A 23162-nucleotide genomic window follows, 5' to 3' on the forward strand; every position below is an offset into this window, starting at 1 on the left:
AATCATCAGCTTGTACCTGAGAGAATTTTGCTCAATACCTTGTTTAGAACAATTCAAGTCAGGCGCTATAGATATGGTCCTCATTTCAAAGCCTGTCATTCCCCTAGCTGTCATTTCAAGGCAACTGGAGAAATCAGTTTCCCTCTGTCATAATTTCAGCTCCACCTCATCTGACACTTTCACCGTTTGATACAAGGAAGCTTACCGTGATCAGAATAAGAAGTAACACATTAAAAACTGAAATTACCAAATTAGAAACAGGTGATCTTTTCCTCTCTTTTTACCCTTCTCCTACTGTGAATATGTCAAGGCAATAATCGACCACATTTGAATAATCGGAAATCCAGCTTTGCTTCAAGTTAGAGAGCCATGACACTTTTCTGAGCTTTAACGGATAACTGCTATCACAGTATTTACAAAAGTATTTACAAAAATAGCAATAAAGCAGCACTAAAGTAGTTTGCTTCAAGGACTATAAACATTTTACAGCATGATAATTTGAGTGACTGGTTTACCAGATGCCCATTTCCAATTTCACTAACTTCACAGTCCACATGTAATTGCAGACACCTCATCTCCAAACTTCAGAGTTTCCTAAGAGACCACCACAGCCGACTTTTGTTCCTTGACAATGTTATTCATTTCTTTATACAGTGTCTTAGTCTTCACTTTGAACATTACTGAATACGTAATAGACCAGTTTGCCTTGAAGTAGACACCTCTAATAGCTTGAAACGAAATAGCTGTAGGCAAAGCAGAGTTAAGAGGAAAAGGAGAGAGAAGAAAAAACCAACTGTTTTCAGCACCCCAGTTCGTTTGGCCACATCAAACACAAGCTATCATAACACTGCCAAAAAGGATGTTAATAAATGAATGACACATTCACTTTTAGCTAACACATAGAGATTCTCTCAGCAATCAGAACAAAGAACGCCAAAATGCTAAGCACCCCTAAATATCCACCAAAAGCACTGGATGCTGAAAACATGGGCTCTCCTTGACTTTCAGGATACTTACACTAAAGAGTGACAGTGTTGTCCAGATATCTCTGAGAAAAGCACAGCTGCAGGCTGGCTGGCTGTAGATTCAGTCACCACTGCTTCAGGTTACTAAAGAATCATGTTTGGAAAGCCATACAGATGTAACTTTAGCTACCCTCAGGTGAATTCACAGGTTCTGGAGTGCAGGACAACGGCTAACACACAGGGAGAAGTCACCTACCTGTCCAAACCTATGCAACGCATCACTGTGACCAGGAGCTCTGGTGATACTTGTCAGGTCACAACGGCATGATCAACTGTGAACAAACATGCTGATTCCCTCAGTGGCAACTCTGGTTGCCTTCAAGAAAAAAGTCATGAGCAAAGTGACCCAATTTACCATCAGAGCAGAACATAGAGCTCAGTGAAAGAACTTAACGTCAGCAAGTTGCCAAGCCGCAAAGAAAATTTCTAGGTGTATAAATAATGCTGCTGAATAAAAATATTTGGAAAAAAAGAAACTGTTAGCCTCTGTCAAATAGAAGAAGCTGTCACTGGTTTGTGTTTTTACTAGTGAAAGTTGATCCAGGCAAACTAAGGTAATGGGAACTAAAATTGGAGGAACAAGTGCAGGAAAAAAGTATCAAAGCAAGCACAGATACTGGGAGATTATTAAGCATTTCCGACAGGCAGAAAAGCTCTGTTTTACTGACCAGGCTCTGCAAATCTGCAGGCCAGTAGCACACCGTTTTGGAAAGCGCAGCAACAAACTGGTTACCTGATGAATTTTATTATGAATCTCCAGGGATGAGAGATTTAAACTTTTTCAGATCTCTTCTAAGAGGTTACACTGCAAACATTCAGGTAGCATTCATTTGATCTCACTTTATCCATTTTGGGTAACAGCACATTTCTTTGGCCCTTATTAAACACTACAGTGTCAGACAGTTTCACTGGCAGAGTTGTTCTTCAGCATTTTATTTGCACGACTGAAGAAAATCTGACTAAAATAACACTTCCTACAGTAAACACTTGGTACAAAGAAATGTTTCAGATATACCTTCTTGGAAAACAAAGAAGATTCAGTAACCCTTGTTTAGCAGTTAGGAAAGAGCTCTGTATCAGGAAGACTTTATAGCTATACGAGAACAGAAACGAGCACTTCAGTTAATTACAAGACATTTGCATATTTGCAGTATTCATAAGACCAGAACACACATTAGTTATTCTGGGGTTATGCTACTTAATCAATACACAAAGCCAACATTAGAAGTGAACCAAAAGGTGCTTATTGCAACAGAACAAAACACTACCATTGTTCCTGATACAAGCAAAATCAACTGCTAAAGAACATTATCAATAATGTTACTACTACCACTTTTACAACTGGCTAATACTACTTCTGTTCTGAACAGCTGAGTTTTGCAGTAATTTGAACCCTGTGTTAGATCAAAATTGGAAACAGTGAGGAATGTCAGATCTGTGAAGAGTTAATCAACAATTTTCTTACTTCAATAAAACCTTAAAATACTCCAGATTCTTTTCTACCACTGTACCTTGTTTACCGCAGGTTCCCCAAAGCTTATGGTGAAGTATTCCCTGATTGAGAATTAATAAACAACTGTCTACCAGCAATGGAAGCACATGATTGTTCTCTGCATCAAAGCAAGCAGTTACTGCTTTTAGAAGAGTTTGTCAGTCTTAGCCTCAATAAATTGGCCAAAATGATTAAATAGAAGTGGTAAAACATTTCCTATAGAACAGATGAAATACTCAATACTCGAAGACTCAACCGTTTCATCAGGGTTTAGCTACTGCACTGAAACACAGCTATTAGCAGTACACTGACTGTGATAAGTTCTTCAAAACCAGACAGAATTTGCATTCTCAATTTTGAAGGGCCAACTGTAAAGAAATCAGTGGCTGTGAATCTGTTTGCTGTATGGATCAATAAGCCTTTGTATCTTGAGTACTTTGAAGACTAAAAATCAAGGCACAGAACATTCTTAGCTGCCTCACCTATCTTAATTAAGATGGCAGTTCCTGATATTTACCTTTTTTCCTCCTGTTAAATTTTAATTAAAGTATTTACAGTATGAGGAATTACAACACTCATGTAGTTTTTGATAGTAGGGTTCTTGCAATAAAAAGAAGTTCCAAATGCCAGCAAGTTATCCACCCCCCAAATACCACATTAGTATGTGACACTTTGTTTGGTGTTTTTATCTGTCCTTTTGAAAAAGCAAGATAAGGGAAATTTAAACACACACACTCCCCCTTCCATGCTAAACAGAAGATATAGACACCTATATTCTGGGGGGGGGAAAAAAGAAAAAAAAAAAAAAAAAAAAGAAGTAAAGAAAGAAATGAATGGCCCTAAAATATTCTAAAGCATTTTTCCTTTAAATTCTTATTGAACAGTTTCCATTAGACAATTAATTTTGCTCACAAATTAACATTAAGAAAATATGCAAACATAAAATTATGTTACGCATTAATATTCCAAAGAGGCATGCAGTAATATCTACAGTCCATTGCTAAAAAAAGTAGGATCAACTACAGTAGCATGAAAGATGTACACTATCTATAGTTGTGGATAATGCTGTTATGCTTGGCAAAACTTGAATGGCATCTTATTTTTAAACATGGCACACTTCTGTTTTACTCATAAACAGACTGCTTTCCACACACACAAAAAGAAGAAAATCGTTACATACAGGACAACAGTAAGGACAAGCTATCTAAAGAAACAAATGATAAAACAGGGCTTCAAAACAGGGAAGATGAAAGAACCAAAAGAAGTTAAGTTTTGCTTTGTACTATAGAATCTTTATATTCAGAGACACAACAGCAGATGACATTTGGGACAAGCCATTAAAATAGAGTTACTTTCAAATCATGAGCTTGTCTGTTTTTGCAGCAGTATGATAGTGGATTTCTCTCCTTGTTTAAATCAGATACTAAGGTTTATACAGGTAACAGTTTGGGTATAACCAACTGTCTTTTACATGCATATCAAAGTACTATCACCCCTAAAACATTTCTGACATAGGATAAAATATGAGAGATTAGCAGAATAATCCATATTAGAAACCCATCAGACACGCTATTAGTTAAATCATGTCCTGTAGACAAAAGTCAGATGGTACTACACTTGCAGAACACCTGTCACTACATCAAGTAACTTCTCTGAAGAAGTTAAAAACACTGTGCCTTGTCTAGCCAGCCAACGGTGCTGGCCCCTTCTCCTATTTCTGTCAGGTATTACCAGAACCAGTAGATTCTGGGAGACACTTTATCAATTAAATTACTTTAATGGTTACCTACAACCAATTTCTTTGACAAAGAATGCAGGTCTGCAGTCCTTCCTTTCACAAGGACAGCACAGGGGACTTTACCTACACAAATTTTATTTACCAAAACTTTTTGCTGGAAGGAATGATTCAGCAGCTTAGATTTTCCCTCTGCAAGACTCCTATAACCTGCTACTATTATCAACCACTGTTAACAAAAACATTAAGCAAGTGTTCACCAGCTAGACACTGAACCATGCCAGTTTTCTCCTGTGAGGCTTGGCTGCACACAGATGGAGAACCACAGCTCCATAAGAGATTCTTTTCCTTTCTCTTTTTCAACCTTTTGCTCCCAGATGCACTTAAGAACAATACTGCTCAGATGGTCAGGGTTAGGGATTATCAAGAGTTTTGAACCAGCACATTCAGACAAACGACATTTTAACCCCTAAAAAAGATGGCAAAAACGTTACAAGCCTGCTATACCAAGTGTACTGTACCAAGGCCTACTACCAAGGGTGACACCTATATTCAGAATTCAACTCGTACCAATAGCCAACTTATGTGCTTTATTAAGCTGAAAAATAAAAATAAACATAATAATACTTTTTAAAAAGTAAACCAAAACAAAACAAACGTACCATCTTAACGTGAGCTCTCCCAATGTCTAATCTACTTAATTCAGTTTTTGATAAATACATATAGGAACATGCACAACTAGCCTTTATTCTACTTTATATATAAATACGTCATTTTAATTTTTAAATTTAAATTAATTTTAATAATTTTGGATAAGGTTTGCATTTCAGATTACAAAACACCTTACTATATTTGTTTAGAAATAAAAAAGCATTTCAATGCAACACTCCAGACAACCTGGCATACTCCAGCTCTGCGTATCTAGAACTGCAGTTGTTAAAGCTACAGGTTGTTACTTGTTGTAGGACAAAGAACCTATGTTCACTGCAGAATGATTGCAACATCTCTTTACTGACACTACCTGACAGATATGCCAATTGGCTTGATTTTCTTGTTACAAAAGTGTCTACATGAAATATATATGTAAACACAAGAAGTGAGATGCCACCCAGTTATAGTTTACCACTGTCCTCAAAAAGGGCAAAGACTTCACTAGCTACAATGTTACTGGAAGCTGATCAGTTTTGGAAACTGAGCTAAGCTACATGTTTTCCAAGTACTGGTTTGAGGAAGTATTACGCTTAACTGCAGTGTTGTAATGCATGCAAGAATGGTGGGGAGCCATTTGTGAAAAGCTATGCTGCTTCATTGCTCAAGCTCATTTTTCAGCCTTTTCCTGTTGCTTGATTTCACTTTAAGGAAAAACAGGAAATCCTATAAAAGAAATAATTCAGCTATGGAAAAGTAGATCTAACTATTTTTAAGAATCAGCTGAAGTCAAAAAAGCTTAAAAGCACTATGTTCTGTGGTATCAACTGTCCTTTACATGCAGTTAGCAGAATCAATTTTGTTCAAAGGTATAATGTATGCTCAGTACCAGCATTTCTTTCAAGAATACTAGGTATCAGGAAAATCTGACAGCGGTCAAAAAAGCTTTGCTCATTTAATGCATTTCTACATGTGTGGTAAGCAGGTTTTCAGCACAAATGTACACTGTGTATACACATAAATAGTATTACTAGTTTTTATACAGTTACTAGGCAGGGGCAATCTCATGGCAATTATGCATCTCCCATGGACATCCATAGAGTTGGGTTGTTCAGCCTGGAGAAGAGAAGGCTCCGAGGAGCCCTTACAGCAGCCTGCCAGTACCTAGAGGGGGCCTGCAGGAAAGCTGGAGAGGGACTTTTTACAAGGGCATGTAGTGACAGGGAAAGGGGGTAATGGCTTTAAACTGAAAGAGGGTGGATTTAGATTAGATATTAGGAATAAATTATTACTGTGAGGGTGGTGAGACACTGGAACAGGTTGCTCAGAGAAATTGTGGATGCTCCATCCCTGGCAGTGTTCAAGGCCAGGTTGGATGGGGCTTTGAGCAACCTGGTCTAGTGGAAGGTGTCCTTGCTTATGGCGGGGGGGGTTTGAAACTAGATGATCTTTAAGGTCCCTTCCAACCCAAACCATTCTATGATAACACTCATCTGCTCTTCTGAAAAAGAGTCAGCTGTTACTGAAGAGTTACTGGTTATTTCAGGCATTCTCTTAAAGAAAAATATCAAAAGAACCTCAGCTTAGAAATACCACGTCCTTGACAAATCCCCTTGAGAAGGAAAGCAGAACTGCAAGTCTGGGGAGTTTTGCATTGTCATTGCCTCTTTGCATTCACTCTTCAATATACAACTGAAAAAAGTACTGAACATTTGTGCCAGTCAGGGAAAATTTGTTAGCAGTAGCAACAAGAATCCCAAACAGGATCTCTTTTGGGATGTGACCACACTCAATTTGCATATCTGCTACTCTATGCTGATATGGATCACCTAAACTGCAGGTATGTCTTTCAATTGTTCTTCTGAAAGCCTTCTGAGGTGTAATCCATGATTTATTTGGAAAAATCAAGAACTGGGCAATGATTACTTGTTAGGTACTGGAATTCTTTCTGTGGGAAAGGAAATGATGGAAAGCCATGTCATTCACTCTTGTAACCAGTCTGTCACAATCAATATCTGAAATTTTCTATCAGTATCTAGAGATGAAGTTTTGCTTGATTAGTGCAACCAAGAGTGATTTATTGGCTTTTCTAGAAGCAATGTAATTCCAAACTCAGGAAACTGAGGTTCTACTTCCCAACAATATTTGTATTTGCAATGTGCATGGAAGGTCTGACTGCAGCATATACAGACAAACACAGGAATTTCCATCAGGCTTGTGAAGGATCCTACAACAATACCCCAAGCTGCATAAAATTCCGGCTCTATTTAGGTTAAGTTTCAGGAAACTACACAGTCTACAGCAAATCCCATTCCTACTTTTCCCCCACAGCTGTTTACAGCTATTGCAGTGAACATGTGAGTCTAAGGTGACTTTGTTGAAAATGGATTTTGACAGCTTTTCTTCGATTAAGAAGAGATTGCCTGGACTTGTTGGAAGTGTCCGTACAGGTGCTGGAAACACAGACTCCCCCGTCTTTTAGCAAGCATGCATCAGATCGCACTGAATTGGGATGTGCTTATCATAAAATGATGCTTAGGCTGAATAAAAACGAGTGACACTCCTGAAAGTAAAATTATCATTTTTTAAGCTAGGACAAGCACTACACTGGCAGAAAGAGAAAGTGGCTCAGTGAAAAAGCTGGAACAAGGGGAAAAGAAAAAAACAGAACAGAAACCAAGAAGGAAAATAGCCTATTGTCCTCTGTGGATGAAGTTAAGCAATTAGGAACTTAAATGGAAAATACACAACATAAATGGGAAAGTGACTCTTTGATAGAGAACATAGCTCTGCTGCCAAAACCTGCAGATGGAGAGAAAAGATTCAGGATAGCGCTATGATGCATGAACAAATCAATACCTGAAGGATTTTCCTATACAATAAATTCAAATCCCTCATTTAGGCTTTTAAAATCATAGTTCTTTTATTGAAATCAGAAAGGGTTTATGTGAAACACATTATTTCTTAGCTATTTTAAACAGCATTTTCTGTTTATTAGTAGGAAAAAAGCAGATATGTGGCTTTGATCAATAAAGGTTTTTAGAGTTTCGTTTTATATTTCATTACCGAAGTTTCATTACTAAAGTCTTTTGGCCCAAGATTCTTCTTTAACCTGGCCTACTCAAAAATTCTAAGTCTTAAAACTGACTTCTAGAGGGTCTGCCTAGAAAGGGATTTTTATTATAACTACTCATCAACAAACTGACTAGTAATGGTTCTGTTTGCTGCAGAAGATAATGCCAACTAGATGATTAGCTGTTACTTCTGCATGATAAATCCTCTTTTTCCTCTTTGTGATAAACTCTAGTAATCCAAACTATGGCTATGAGAAAATGGCCAAACATCCAAATGGCAAGGGAACTTACTAGCAATCTTATTGTGTTCCTAAAACCTAATAATAAGTCATCAGCGATATTCAGGTTACATTCAGATTTGGCCTAAGAGTGCAGTATCATGATGACTTACTCCAAACAGCTTCTGAAAGCCCTCAAATTGACATTACCCTAGTATTATCTATTGTGGTTGACCATCCAAACAGTGAAAATGGGTGCAAATGGACAAGAGAATTACAAGGCAGAAAAAAGATGGAAAGCAGTCTGCCTCTGCCACATGACTATTTCCTAGTAGTTTTCTAAAAGAAGCAGAAGATTTGAATTTCTAACACAACTATCACAAACTGTTCTTTGAAAGAAGTGCAGGAATACTACCACTCCAAATTGATTTGCTACAGAAAGATACTTGCTTCTCCAAAATAAAGAGCTTCTGCTGAACAAACCCAATGGATTAGGTCATTTCATGATCAAGTAGGCAAACGCAGTGTGTCTACTTCCAGTTCTCTGGAAGACAGCTAGCAGAGTAATTAGTCCCCCCAGTTATTTCACTGTGAGTTTTTTGGTTTGACTCTTCATTGACTATGCTTAGTGAATAACATACATACATGTATTTATTTGAATTTTGTGCCACTATCTATAAACTTAGTTTTATTTTTAAAATCATATCTTTATAATAACACAAAATCTTTTATAACTCCCATACTAAACTTGGGTCTAAAAGAGAAAGAAGAACATCCTAGCATTCTAAGCTTTTAAGGAGTTTACATGAAATACTCAACTAATACAAAGATGATGAAGAGCAACCATTATATAGCCTCGTTTTCTCCCACCTATGTATTTGTTTCTTGATTAAGGATGTCCCACCTAGAAACCTTAAATCGCAAACATCAGTTCACTGCTCATCTCAAGTTTCATGCCAGTAAATTAATAAAAATCAAACAACAAAACCCAGCAGAACAGGTGCAAAATAAGTGTTAAAGTAAGCTCAATTGCCTGTGAACTGTTTCTGAACTTGAAGATGTCTAGTCACATCAAAATACACATTAAATAAGTAAATATCACAACAGATACCCAAATACTCCTGAAAGGTAAGCATTCTAATTCATGGACAACTAGTACAGAGTAAACTTGCAAGCTCATTCTCCCTTCTGTAACTGGCTAACTGACCTCTGAACTATGCACCATATTTCTCTACCAGTTCTTTAATGACAAATGAGAGACATATGTAAGATAACTGAAAAATATTAACAGTGCTTAAAATTCAAGTTTCTCCCCATTTAGAAAAGCTTCTATCTCTTCAGTCAACTTCATAACATACTGTCAGGTTCACGCTCTATAGGTAAGTTTTCTGCTAGCTTTATGGTAAAGAGAAATTTATTTCCTGCTTACCTCATTATTGAAGGAATTCTCTTCAATTTTCTCAGTTTCTGCCTCTGCCAGAGGGTTTTTCAGGGTCTGCAAGAACAGTGCAGCTTTCCTTTTGCGCTCTGCTTGTAGCTGCTTTTCTTTTGATTCTTTGGAGGCCTGTGCAAGCTTCTCTCTTGCTGCAGCTGCTAATCTATCCTCTAGTTTCTGCTTTGCTAAGAAAGACAATTTAAGCATAAAGTTTAGAGTGAGTCACACTTGGGGAGCTTAGGTTTCCTTGAGACAACCCCCCCCCCCCAACACAACCAACCAAACAGCCCCTCCAAACATTCTCAAACCTTTCTAATACATCCATTGAAAGACATAATAAGGATGCATCAGCTTGAAATTATGAAATTCCAAGCATCTTAATTCATAGATAAATCATTTAATTGATGAAAAGCAGTACAGGTGAAGTAAAAATTTTTAAGCTTAAAGAAAATGACATGAAAATCCAATCCTGAAAATTCAGGATACTTGTCCTTTTCTATTTACAAAAGCTATCTAAAAAAGTAGCACTGTAAATCCACAAGCTTTTTCTTGTACCTGTTAAAGCAATGCAAACTCTCCACTTTGCTCTTTCCATAGATCTGTTCTTTACCTCACATTTTCCAGCCCTATTTACATATGTCTTAATGTTTACACAAAGGGCTGCTCCAGAAATTTTCAGAAACTGTTTCACCATTGTTACAACCAACAGTTATTGTTATGTGATTACAGAAAGAGAATAAGCCAATTTATTTAACTGTGTGCCTAATGGGTCTTTTTTCTAATTTTTTCATCTTACACTTCCACTTTTGTGTTCTACGCATATACGAGATGACCTTTTTTTGTTCAGTTGCACAGTTCTTCCAACACACAAATTTTTCCAAACATGCTTTACACTTCATTTTTATTATCATACAAAATATTTCATATTTGCTTTAGATATGTATCACCACAGCATACTTTGTGTTACTAAAGTTTACAAAGGAACTGCTACTTTGGAGAAAAAAAAACATTTTGAAAATGAAAAATTAAATTCCTGTGGCATACTCATAGTTGTAAGAAAAATATTAAGTTTTTAAGCTGGTAAACACTGACAGCATCTCCACTTTATTAAACACTCTCTGCTGTGAAACAGCCTTGGGGAGGAATGGGGGAAATTTGATCCCTTTAAAAGATCATTTAATTCAAATTCACACAGCATACCCTTCTGCCCTTACAGAAACACAGTAACAGGAAAAACCCATACAAAGACTTAATGGCATTGCATTATAAGAGTAACAAAACATCAACAAGGTGATACTAGTCTATATGGGAGTGCTATATAACTGAAAAATAGCTTGAAGCATTTCATTGTTCTCTGAACAAAATGAGAAACAGACATGCCTTTTTCTGGGCTCTGTTAATGCAATCTGGAAACTAGAAGTTTAGTGTTCTACTCCGAGGTTGTAATTGAAAAACAAAATAAAATTCAGAAAGATCATGCATCAGGGCAAAGTACTGAACTCCAGTGTGCTACAAGTTTGATTTTAGCTGAGCAACCAATGAAGATTTCATTCTTAACAATAAGCAGGAAACTATGGGAAGAGATTCTGATTCCTGTTAACATGACATAGTGAAGATTCAAAATACCTAAAATGCCATACTTATTCACATGACAGTTTTGTAGTTTGCCTGACTACAAACTAGGACTCAGTCTTTCATTTTGCTTCCAGTGTAACATGGGATACCTTGTTTAGCTTCCAACTCCTCCTGTGTAAGTTGAGGTTTTTTCTCTTCAGCAGCAGTACAAGGAGCAGTAACAGCTGGAGTATGGTTTGAAGCACTATTAGCATTCTCTTGGCCTTCCTTGCCCTCTTCTTCCTCCTCATCACTGTCATCATCTAATTTAACACGGTTTTTCTCCAAAGGAAGAAGGTCATTTTCTTTGGCCTTGATTGCAAAGCTTATTGGAGCAAATGATGCTGTGAATGAATGGGTAAGATTTTACACATCATTAGACTACAGTACAAAGCATTTCTTGACTTTATCCATTACTCATGCAGACTACACCACAAAAAAAAGAAACCGGTATCATCCTTATGCTATACTAACTATTTTGGGGAAAAGGACAACACGATCTTTTTTGTTTGGTTGGTTGTGGTTTTTTTTTTTGTTAAACAAATGTTGGAAACTTCATTTGCCCTGTAAAGATCTATCTCACGGTCTTTTTCCAATACTTCAGCAGCAGCAGGGAAAAAGAAAGGTACTCTAAACCATCTCAAGAATTACATTTCCTGAGATAAGATAAATAATTTCATATTCTGTCCCAAATAAATTTTAGTTTCAGTACTTCTTCTTCTCCCCAATGAACAATCTACTCTTCCAAGCTTAAGATGAAAACGCTCTGTGCTCAGGCTCCTATCTGACACACTACAGTATGATATGGTCCCTCATGTTTCCTTCACGCTAAATCGATGGTTTGCACAACAATAGCATTTGGCAGGCTCACAGAACAGAATTTAAAGACTTATGTCCATCTATATGAAAATTAATTACTTTGGGGAGTTAACAACATTTCATTACAGGAGATATAAACGCAAAAGCTAAGTACTTTTCCCCAAATGTCTTAGCTAGTGTTGCTGTAGCAAGATTGGTGGTCAACTATTCCTTTCAAGCAGCCCCAACTACTCCCACACAAAAGGACAGCATAACACGCTCATGCCAGCACACTGAAAGGAAAAAGAATGCCTGTAAAGAAATGGAATATCACAATGAAAAGGAAATTGTGGATCATTTCAAGCTAGGCTCTATTAATGCATCTTCAAAAAATATTAAGCATAGCTAATATCTAACTATATTTGAGTCCGAAATAATCCTTTTGCCTCACAGAATTTTCCTTGGAATGTTTTTTGAGAACCATTTTCTGAAAAAAAAAATAAATAAATACCGAATTAATCTCTAAACAATTTATCCAAAATGCAACTTGTAAGAATAAAGAATGGAATTTCTCACACATCTCAAGCAAAGCAACCTACTACCATATGGTCTGCTGCAATATTTATCTTTCTCAGAATGCCTTTTGCATATGTAGCCTATAAGATTCCCATTAGAGAAATTTAAATACAATAATGAAATTACATACCAAGGTTTATAAAATATAAGCTTTGCATCTTGTAATTCTGGGGTAAGAAAATAGGCTCAGAAATAAAGAACTCAAGAATTCCAGGAGAAGAGATATTATAATAGTGGTTTTCCAACTTTTTCATATGACAAAACAAATCCTAAAATGGGATTTTGCTGTCTCAGAGGCAGAAGAAAAATCTAGTGCGGATGTTATGTTTGTCTTGCAGCCAAGTACTGTATTTGGGTTACAAGAAAGCGGGATTTGTATCATATTAGAGGAAATGAAAATAAGTTTATAGGAATATGATTGTCATGAAATGACTCACTGGTTACATTCCATCATCTAAATTTGAGCAGATTATTATTATTAAACCATGGGCTCCAGTTTGCCATTTATTAATAACACAACGAGAAGAAATGATATAATTTTCTGTTGTATATTACACTCTCTTAATAGGGCATCTTTGAAGACAGGGAAGATTGCTTGTTTGCTGGGGAAGCTACTCAACCTGCCCGGAGAAGAAACTGCAGAGTATGGACAGCCAGACAACCATGGCAAGGAGCTTGGAGCTTGCAGCCCGTGGAGGGAAAGAAACCGCAGTGAGGAGCAGGAAGAGAGAAGAATTCCAAGGGACCACAGGGAGTACATAAACTTATCAGCAATTAAGAAAGCCACTAAGGTGGCAGGAAAGCAGTACCCATCCATGGGAACACAGGTCAAGAGTGGTTTTCCTGTTTTGTTTGGTTTTTTTTCAGTGGCTTTCAGTTCTAGTTAAAAGATTTACATTTCTAGTTTTTACTGAAAAGAAGAAATTTTAAGATATCTTTTCCCGATAGGCCAGGAAATCAGTTCCCAGATACAAATAATCACTTCTCTAACTCAGGACACTAATAGCGTGTTAGCTGACTTTGACGGGCTTCCAAGAGATCCTGCCATTTTGTCCCTCTGCTGCTATGACTACAAGAGGAAAAACATTCCACTTAGACATGAAAAGGGTCTTTTATTCCAGCATGAGTAATATCCAACACAGGAAGACTGAGCAACTGAGTAGTAAGCCTAGCATACTTCCTCCATATGTATGGTTGCGAACAAGACTACTGGTTTATTCAGAAGGAATAACTTCTTTCTTGCACAGAACTTATAACTGTCAAGTTTAAAATGACAAAAATAAGATTCTACTGAGGTCACCGATGAAAGCCTTCAACTTTGCACAAAACTGAAACAAAACAATTTATTCTGTCAGATCATAAATACCTGATAGTCTGATAAGAAAGAAATATGAAAGCAATCAAATTACTTATTTCAGTCCTATTTTGATGCTTCCAATGAAAATATTTTCTGCATGATGAAATTCTTTTCCCTACTTTCCCTCTGCCTCTCCCCCCTTTTTTCTTTAGTATATGCTAACAAATATTTTCAGGGCCAACAAATCATGCTAACATACCTTTTACCAATTTACCATCACTGACAGTTTTAGAAGGAGGAACATCCTTTTTATTTCCTGGAACTCCCTTAGCACTTGGCTCAGATGCATCTTCAGGTGCATGTTCATCTGTAAATTGAGTCTCACTTGGTGTATCACCGGCAGTATCTGCTGGAACATCTTCAGATGAAGATACTCCCTTTTCAAAAGAAATGTGCAAGCTTACTAACTGGGTAGTTCATGAAAAAATTAACGCAGTGTCTGTGGAGCTGCAATTTTGTCAGCCATTTCAAAAATCACATTATCAGCTAATCACATAACAGCTAATTTTACATCAATAAGTACTCATGACCAAAAGTTTGCTTCTTATAAATAATGCACTGCTTCATGTAAACCCATAGGCTGCAAAAACTATAGACCTACAGTAAGAACGTGTTGTTATTTAACAGCAAAGAAAATGTTCTTCAGCTGGTACACTGTTGCCAACAACTGTTTTAAAAATTATGTTTTTTAAAAGTAGACCCTAAAAGCATATACTTGTTTTCCAAAGTATATTCTTCTAGGTCTTGATCTCCAGGGTCCAGGAAAAAATCCATTAAAATTAATTCACAGCGACAGAATGAAAGCTTATGACATTTTTTCCTAATGTACAATTGCATGATAACTGCTTTGCAAAATCAAGTTTTACAGGGATCAACACAGGTTAATGTGTTTGATTTGTTCCAACATTTTGCTGAAGAACACTGGGCCTATCAATTGATACAGTACAGATGTGCTGAGAATTTTCAAAAGACTAAAGAATTACTGGTTCTACTATTACATGACCGACTCATTCAAAATTACCTCTAAACTCACCGTATAGAAATTTCAAGATGGATATTGTAGCAAATAAAAATATTTACACGGTGAGTCAGGTGATGACATTAAGTCATTTAACATTTAAATGAGCCTCTCTCAATAAATAGTTTGGCTGCTTTCCACTGGCTACTGGTAAGTATGCTTTGATGTTAAAATACCAGGTATTGAAGGGATCCTTTCATTGCTCTCTGCAGTCACTCCCTGACCAACAGAACTAATTTCTGAAAATCCTCAAAGGGGAAAAACACAAGGAAATCAAGGACTTCATCCCGTATTTACTGAAGCCAGTAGTACAATTTCTTATTAACTTTAATGGCCAAAAGGAGAACAATCAATTGCATTAGTTGCCTATACATACATTACTAAAGCATAAAGATAATATTGAAATCATTATTCTAAAAAATTAAAGAGAATGGCATTATCTACAAAACCATGCAGTAGCAAAATATGCATTGCTACACATGACCTCAAGGGACTTAAACCAGTTTCTGCTTGCTTCTTAGCTGTACTCATTTGAACACTTAAAATGAATCCTTTATTGTTACACTTTGGTTAGTGTACAATTTCCCCCCAAAATAAATGTTAACAAGTCCTTATTAATTATGTAAGTATTATGAATTCAACCCACTGGTTTGCAAATAACAAATTCTAGAATAATAGCTATCATTTTGGTACAGGACAACTTTTCATTGTATTTAACAACTGAATAAGATCATGTTTACCGCAGCTTATCTTTAAAACTAGTGTTTGCAAAACATTTTTCACTATTAAAACAAAATATTAGACACAAGTGTTTCAAACAGCAACTAGTCATGAATTTCTTCATTTTCCACAAAGCGATTTTGAGGAGTTTACCCACAGGCCTACCTTCTTCAGTTTAAGGCTCCCCAATCTAAGCCTTGGGATGACAAATGACATAGGGCCTAAAAAAAAAATAGCTCTTTCCCATGAAAAGTTAACATCAGATAATGTATTTCTGATACTATTTGCAATTTTCTTTTCAGTAAGAGAACAATGTAATGAGATTAGCTAACATGAGAACAATTAAAAACAAGGATGCCAAGTCTGGGTATCACTTTCTAATAACATGGACTAGAAGCAGCAAAGTAGGAAACTGACGCAAGATTTTGAAGCTCAAATATTGTTTCAGTCAATCATGACAGGACTCTTCTATAACAAAACCTCCCTCAGAAAAAAGCATATCAGAAACATAGTCTAGCTACTGTCCTACTGTCCTATAAAGGACCATGAGCCATATGAGAATATACGGTTGTTAAAAAACTATACTTCACCTTTCTGACAACAGAACACTAATCCTAATCCTACAAAGCTCTAAACCTCCACAAAGCATTTACTCCCTCGTATAGAAAGGTGAAAGATTTTCAGGTTGCCATTTTATATTACAACCACACCGAGTGGCTGCTTATACTAAAAAACAAGAACTAAATATCACACCACCTTATGTATCCTTATTTAAATGCTATACAAAGCTAAAAAGCAACAACAAAAAAAAGCATTCCCATCCTTTGCTGAACAATTTCTCCAGAATTCAGTGTTCCATTTTTAAAAAGTCTCATCGCTACACAACAGATAAGCAAGTCCTTTTCTCACTTACATTGCATTTTTAATATATGTATATACAAACACATATGTACCTGACAGTTATCACTGCTCTCTTTTTGAAGGAAGAACTGTTTTTTAAATTCGTAATAAGCATTATACTGGTGCCACGGCTGCAGGAACTCAAATCTGTTAAAAGAAAACTGAGTATGTGAAAATGCACATGAACACAGTAAATACCAACAACGCTTTGCCATCTAATTTTCTCTAGCGAATGGAATGCTATTTGATGTTAGGAATCACTGTAACTTATACCTAAACTTCCAGAGGATACACATTCAGAGAATGCTTTCTAGAGATGTTTTTGTTAGGTTGGTTGTTTTGAGGATTTGGGCAACAATGATTTGGCATTACCTTTAAGTAGGTCTCTGAATTTCAATTAAAAAAAAAAAAAAAGATAGCACTTCTCTTCTTGAGACCCACATGTCCTGGTAATATATTTAAAAATGAAAACCTCAACTTCTATTTTAAAAGTTAAAATAACGTTTTCTCTTACCTGAGATCATTCTTGGCACGAACACTGGTTTCAAATTTTATCCCATTCCTAGCAACATACTCAGCTAGTTTATCAATAACAGGTTGAATATCTGGGGGTGGAGGTATAATGGCAACCACTGGAGCAATTGTGCTGAAAACATCAAAATACACCATTTTTATAAATAGAACATAAATATCTTTCAGACTCTTGCTTTAACAGAAAAAACATCACAGAGGTGTGTTCTCTGGGTTCATCATGCAGTTAAAATAACTTGATTTTGCATCATGCAAAAAATTCCTAGTAGCTGAGTAACAATAACCATGTACAATATCCAAGACCAAAGTGGAGGCAATAAAAGCTGTATAAACACTGGCGAATGATACTGAGGAATCACCAATAAGAGAACCCTCACTAAATACTTCATATTGAAGTGCAGGAAAGAGACCCCTCCAACCATCAAGCGAATCTGTATGTGGTACCTTGTAGATGTTGTGGTAGAAGTCAACCCACTGCTGCTATCAGTTGTTTCTGGGGGAGGTGGAGGTGTAGTACCGGGGGGTGGAGGTACTGTTGCTACTCCTGTAGTGCTTGATACAGTCACCCCTGCAGGCAACGCGTTGTAGTAGGTGGCAACATCTATTCCTGGAGGTGGAGGCGCGAGGCAATAGGTTCCATCAGGTAACATATAGTAACTATAATACATGGCTGCCACAGTTGCTATAAAAAGACATATTTAAGAACAATGTTGTAATTAGAAGAAAAACACCTAATAAAAAACCCAAACCATTATTGCATCAGAACAAATACATTGAGAATCCAGATTCACACAACACACTAAGAAGTAGTACCTGATTTCTAGCGTAAAAAAAAAACAACCCAAAGGAAAAAAAGAACACTCCTACTGATGCACTTAGGATGAATAAGAAATATGTAGATTAAGGGACAGAATCAGAACGTACTGAAGGTCAGTTGGAAGCCGAATATGTATGAATAAAGAAGTGAACCAGAGAAGGCCTCTGGCAGTTTAACTCAGTTAAAACTATGTATGCGTTAAGAAAGAAATGCATATATATTCAAAACTAATGTCGAGAAATTAAACCACTAGCATCACTATATATATATTAAACTACTACATCGTTATACTTATAGACACACACCTACTTACTGAAACCTCAAAAAGTAGACAGATTTTGCAATTTAACACCAACACAATGAACAACCTATCTGAGCAAGTTTTCCACACTAGAGGCTTCTTCAATTCTAAATATTTATTTCTTGAGAGTGCAAAGGTTTATGGCTTGCTTGCTTTATTTCAGGACAGTATTTTATAATGCTTTAATTAGCTTAACACTTTTAAATGGCAGTTACTTCTTGTAAATCTAAAGCTTTTCTGCAGAAAGATGTATAAATAGAATGTATTCAGGTAAAATATTTCAAAAGGATTTACAGTAAGAGTTTACATTTCTGGAGGGAAAGTTTCATCGATGCATTAAATTATAATGAATTATCCTCTTAAAAGTTTCATAAACATTCCTGTGTGGCAGTATTTACTTTCTTCAAAGAATAAGTTATGTATAAGGAGAGCAGGATAAAGATCTGTTAAATTTTAAAGGCAAGGAGAAGAGTTGCAAACTTAACTTCTATTGCTACTAAATTATAATCTCCCAGTTGGCATCATACACATTCAGATTCAAGCCTGGCATGAAAGTAATCAGAAAACTGATGAGTATTATTCTATGGAGATACTTATTCTGATCGTAGTCTTTTCTTGGAATAACCAGTAATTTATCCACAGAAATCTTATTTCAGTTTTATTAAGATTCTCTTAAGGTACAGTTTTAAAATTACTTCCACGCATATTCTTCTCCATATATTTCACCCTGACAACACCTGTAATCCTTTGGGGGGTCCTGAACCTATAATGCATCAAAATCAACTCAGATCATTATGGTGATACTTACTTGCAACAACTTTACTAAAAAACCCAAAAAACTCCACCACCACCACCCTGAACTAATACTACTCATTACCTACAAATTTATAATATCATGAAACCCTACTGTAGTGAAGGCTGCAATATAAATTTTCTTGTATCTCAGTAGTGTCAAATGGTAAGTCCCATATATGAAAGGGTAAGTTTCATTTCTATATTTAAGGATCAAGGACTTTCAGAATTCTGAAATTTGGAAAGAATTAGAGGCACATAAACCCAATTAAGTTTGACTTCACCTTTTTGTGTATCAGAATTTGCAAAATTTGCAGGAGCTTTTTACAAGGCCTGCATTAAGCAGTTTCAAAGATAATGGAAAGCAGACACATCCAGAGAAGTTAAGATAATGTTGCTAAAAATTTCATAGCAAAGTTTATTCTTAAAAGAGGTTATAGACAGAAGAGTATTTACATTTATCAAGAAAAATCTAAGATTAAAGATTTAATAATAATTTGGAAATAGGAGGAAGTCTTAGTATTTCAGTGTCAGAAAAAGCATTTGAGCATACAGTTTTCCACATTACTTGTCTATTATTTAAATATATAATTGCTTTTGTTATTCTTTTGAGAAAAAAATAAAATAGGATTATCTACTCCTTTATTAAAGGATGCCCTCTGTAGCTATGGAACTTAAAAGTTAGTCCTCCCTCTCAGGTATTGTAATGAGAAATATAATTTAAAAGATCAATTTCTGAGTCTTGCATATTCCTGAATTTTATTTTCTACATATAACATTGCACCAGTGCACAGAATAAGAGGTAAAAGGAAAAATTATAGGAATTGACTGTATAATAAAAGATTTATTTATTTACCATAAAACTACTTCCAACTTTAGAACAGAGTATTATACTAAAACCTGGTTTTATCACTTCAGTGGGATCCTTCCATTTACATGATTTTACCTTTGCAGATTTTTCTTAGTGTTAGACACTTCAGCAAAACCACTCAAAGTAGATTTACCATCTGCATTTTGCTTAATACAGTAAGCTTTTTTTAATGGGAATCTCATGAATGACTTTATAGGACAGTTTTATATTCAACAGTGAGGCATTCATTAGGCTTCATTAATAGAAATTGATGGAAGTTATCAAAAATCATTAAGGGTATTGTGCTAACCATACTCACAGACTGGAGACTTGGCCTCCCACCTGTCCACTCCCTCCACCCCACTTCAGCTTTTCCTAAGCAGCTAACAATTCCACAGATACTCAGTGGAAGAACGCCCTTTCAAATATTCAGGAGATTGAAAAAGAATAAGTACTAGTTACGAATTATCAGGTATGAAGCTAATGTACTTTCTTCCCACCAGCATCCACATACAATTCATCAAGACACACCACCAGCTGCCTAATCACAATGCACTTACAATCAGAAGAATATTCTGCTTGTGATGTCTGTACAGCTGCCCCATCTGTTGACTGTGCTGTAGACGAGTTATTATCTGATTGCGCTTTACGCACCAGTGCTGCAAGTGGATGATCAGGGTCTACTACCTTTAAAGGCTGAAAAAATTTTGAGAATAGAAAAAAAGATTAAAATTTACAGTATGTATTCAAAGCATGATAGTGTCAATCTAATTTGGAAAGCAAATTTATCTAAGTTAATAGACATCAATAATATTGTCCAAACTCTGAAGTTACTGTTTTTGTAGCACTCACATCAGAATCAACTTCTTTTTTGAAAATTAGGGGAAAACAAAACAAAACAAAAAACACTTTACATTTAATGTGAACAGAAATCCATGACATTAAAAAAAAGTGGGTATTACTCTTACTCGTTTACTGCCAAGGCTGGGATAAGACACAGAACCTGACTTGTCTAAATATCAGTCAGCACCACTGCAATTCCTCTGAAAACCTCAAGTGTGTACAACCATCTGTCATTCCTATTATTATTCTATCACTGATCAAACTCAGAAAATAAAAATAACTAAAACACCCAGCAAAATTTACATTTAATGAGTAGTACATTCGGCTGAAATATTATTTGCTGAAACTATTACTTCCTGTCAACATTTTATCTACTAAAATCTAAAAAGAAAACATTCCCTCAGCTTATATACAGAAGGCATTAAATATCTTAATCTTTTCAGCTTCAATACAGGTTCTGCACGATAAATCCTTGAGTGATGCCCTCAATACCAGAGGGCATCAAAAATAGAAATATAATTCCTTCCAGATGGAAAAATAACAATTTACATACTAGAGAAAAGGTAATTTGAAAGTTTACCAAAACAGACTTAAATTACTAAGACAAAGTCTAGGGGGAAAAAAAACCAAAACCAACCACCTTTGTTAACAGAAGATCTTAACACCTGCATATTAGAATTTTTATGTCCACGAATCAGATGTTTTACATGATAGAAAGTAATTATAGTAGGATCAAGTACCTTCATGAGCTCTTCAAGTCTACTGCACTTTTTAGATGCAAAGAGACTCGGGTGCAGATAATTTCCATCATCATCATCGTCATCATCATCTTCTTCCTCAGATTTGACTCTCGAGTCTAAATAAAAGCAATGTCTGAATTTTATTTGGGTTTCCTATGGATTTGTATTGGGAAAGAAAGATGGTACAGGACAAGCATGCATTCTTAAGAAACTACCGTTTTCATAAATTTGCTGAAAAGCATAGATACAAGAAGATATTGCTGGCCATCAATAAAACTAAAACCTAAGTGCACAGACCAACTTTGCATTGGACTAAAGCTATACAAGTGTTTCAAAAAGCTCCAAGATCACAGCAGCTCTTGTATGTGAAAGTTTCCCAAAACCATCCTTTCTTTTAAAAATGTTCTCCAATTTAAGCAAAATTTTGAATCATCTCATCAATCTCAGCTGCAGGATAACAGCACTACCATTGCAGTGCACCAAAAAGATGTGGCTATTTTACCAAAAAAGACCAGTGGATGTTTCAATGATTCACATCCTGAAGCCATCCATTTGACAGGCAGGCAACAACTTACGTTTTTTCTCGTCCGCTTTATTTTCAGAAGGAGCAGCGTATCGTCCCTCTTTCATAGCCTTCTGAATGAATTTGTAGTAGGGATTGAGGTAGTGATCAAATCGTAAGAAGTCAAACTGGGAGTTGCGTGCTTGCTTGGCTTTTAGCATAATCTCAAATTGTGCTCCCTGCTTGCAGACAAAGTTTGCAGTTCGTTCTATAATCGCATGCATTTTTGCTGTTGGTGGCTGTGGGAGTAAAATAACATATATTTTTATTTTCATAAGCAGCTTGTAAAGTGTGTTAGAACTCCAGAGGGAATTAGAAAGAGCAGTAGTTCCCTGCCCCTGTTCTCAGCTTTCTCTAGCAACTCAGTTTCATAACCACTTCCAACTAGCGAAAGCGCATCAGCACTAAAAAAAAAACAGTCCCAATCTTCCCTAGCTGCTCATTCATTTCCTTTTGCAAGATCCTCTCCTTCCATCAGCACAACTATTTTTGCCATTGCACACCAAACTGAAGAGGGGAACAAATCCTGGTTGAGTTTGATTTAGCAGGAAAGTTATTTTAAGCCAAGTACACTCCATAGCCATATAGACACTTCTCCTGTCACAAGACAGGAGACAGATGTGTTTCCTGACACAGCAGTGCCAACTTAGAGTGGCCCTACCTTACAATACCTCAAGGTGCTCTGAAGGGTCAACATGTATGGTCTTCCTCCCAACAGCTGTCCTTTATTCTGTTATCACTGAATGTGCAAATATTGTTCCCTAACTATAACTATATATCCCTAACTTGTTACTGTGCACTTCCTTGGAAGGAACATGTTGCATCTTAAGATCAACATAAGAATTGCAATTCTTATGTGCTGTCACACTCCCATAAAGAGTCACTGAACACTTTAGCAATAAAAGAAAAAAGAAAATTAATAAAGTTAAGCAGCATCCAGGCATTTTCACTCCTGAAATCCCATCTAAGGAACACTGCCATATCAAAACCAAGAAGTGAAAAGAACAAGAATGAATGAACTTCACCATTCACTGTCTTTAATTTCATACTCAGATAGCTCTGCTTTGTCTTGTGCTCGATAAACTGTAGAAACACATACTCTGTGTGCTATAAAGA

The 23162-nt window shown here is 36.2% G+C and overlaps 1 protein-coding gene across 9 annotated transcripts in view; it reads right to left on the bottom strand.

Annotated features, from left to right (window-relative positions):
• SFSWAP (splicing factor, suppressor of white-apricot family) overlaps positions 1-23162 on the bottom strand; it is a 49706-nt gene that overhangs the window by 16335 nt on the left and 10209 nt on the right. For all 9 annotated transcript variants that reach the window (XR_775280.1, XR_775281.1, XM_010581727.1 and 6 more), the window contains 9 exons: positions 22060-22285; positions 21485-21600; positions 20462-20597; positions 17586-17823; positions 17125-17256; positions 16664-16757; positions 14172-14349; positions 11352-11585; positions 9622-9812 (listed from right to left, as the gene is read on the bottom strand). Coding sequence is in view for 7 of the 9 variants with exons in the window: in XM_010581727.1 (XP_010580029.1) it covers positions 9622-9812; positions 11352-11585; positions 14172-14349; positions 16664-16757; positions 17125-17256; positions 17586-17823; positions 20462-20597; positions 21485-21600; positions 22060-22285 (1545 nt within the window). In the remaining 2 variants the exon portion in view is untranslated. The remainder of the gene's footprint in view (positions 1-9621; positions 9813-11351; positions 11586-14171; positions 14350-16663; positions 16758-17124; positions 17257-17585; positions 17824-20461; positions 20598-21484; positions 21601-22059; positions 22286-23162) is intronic.

The sequence above is a fragment of the Haliaeetus leucocephalus genome, unplaced genomic scaffold (genome assembly GCF_000737465.1).
Source record: "Haliaeetus leucocephalus isolate CR32 unplaced genomic scaffold, Haliaeetus_leucocephalus-4.0 Scaffold802, whole genome shotgun sequence".
Lineage (NCBI taxonomy): Eukaryota > Metazoa > Chordata > Aves > Accipitriformes > Accipitridae > Haliaeetus > Haliaeetus leucocephalus.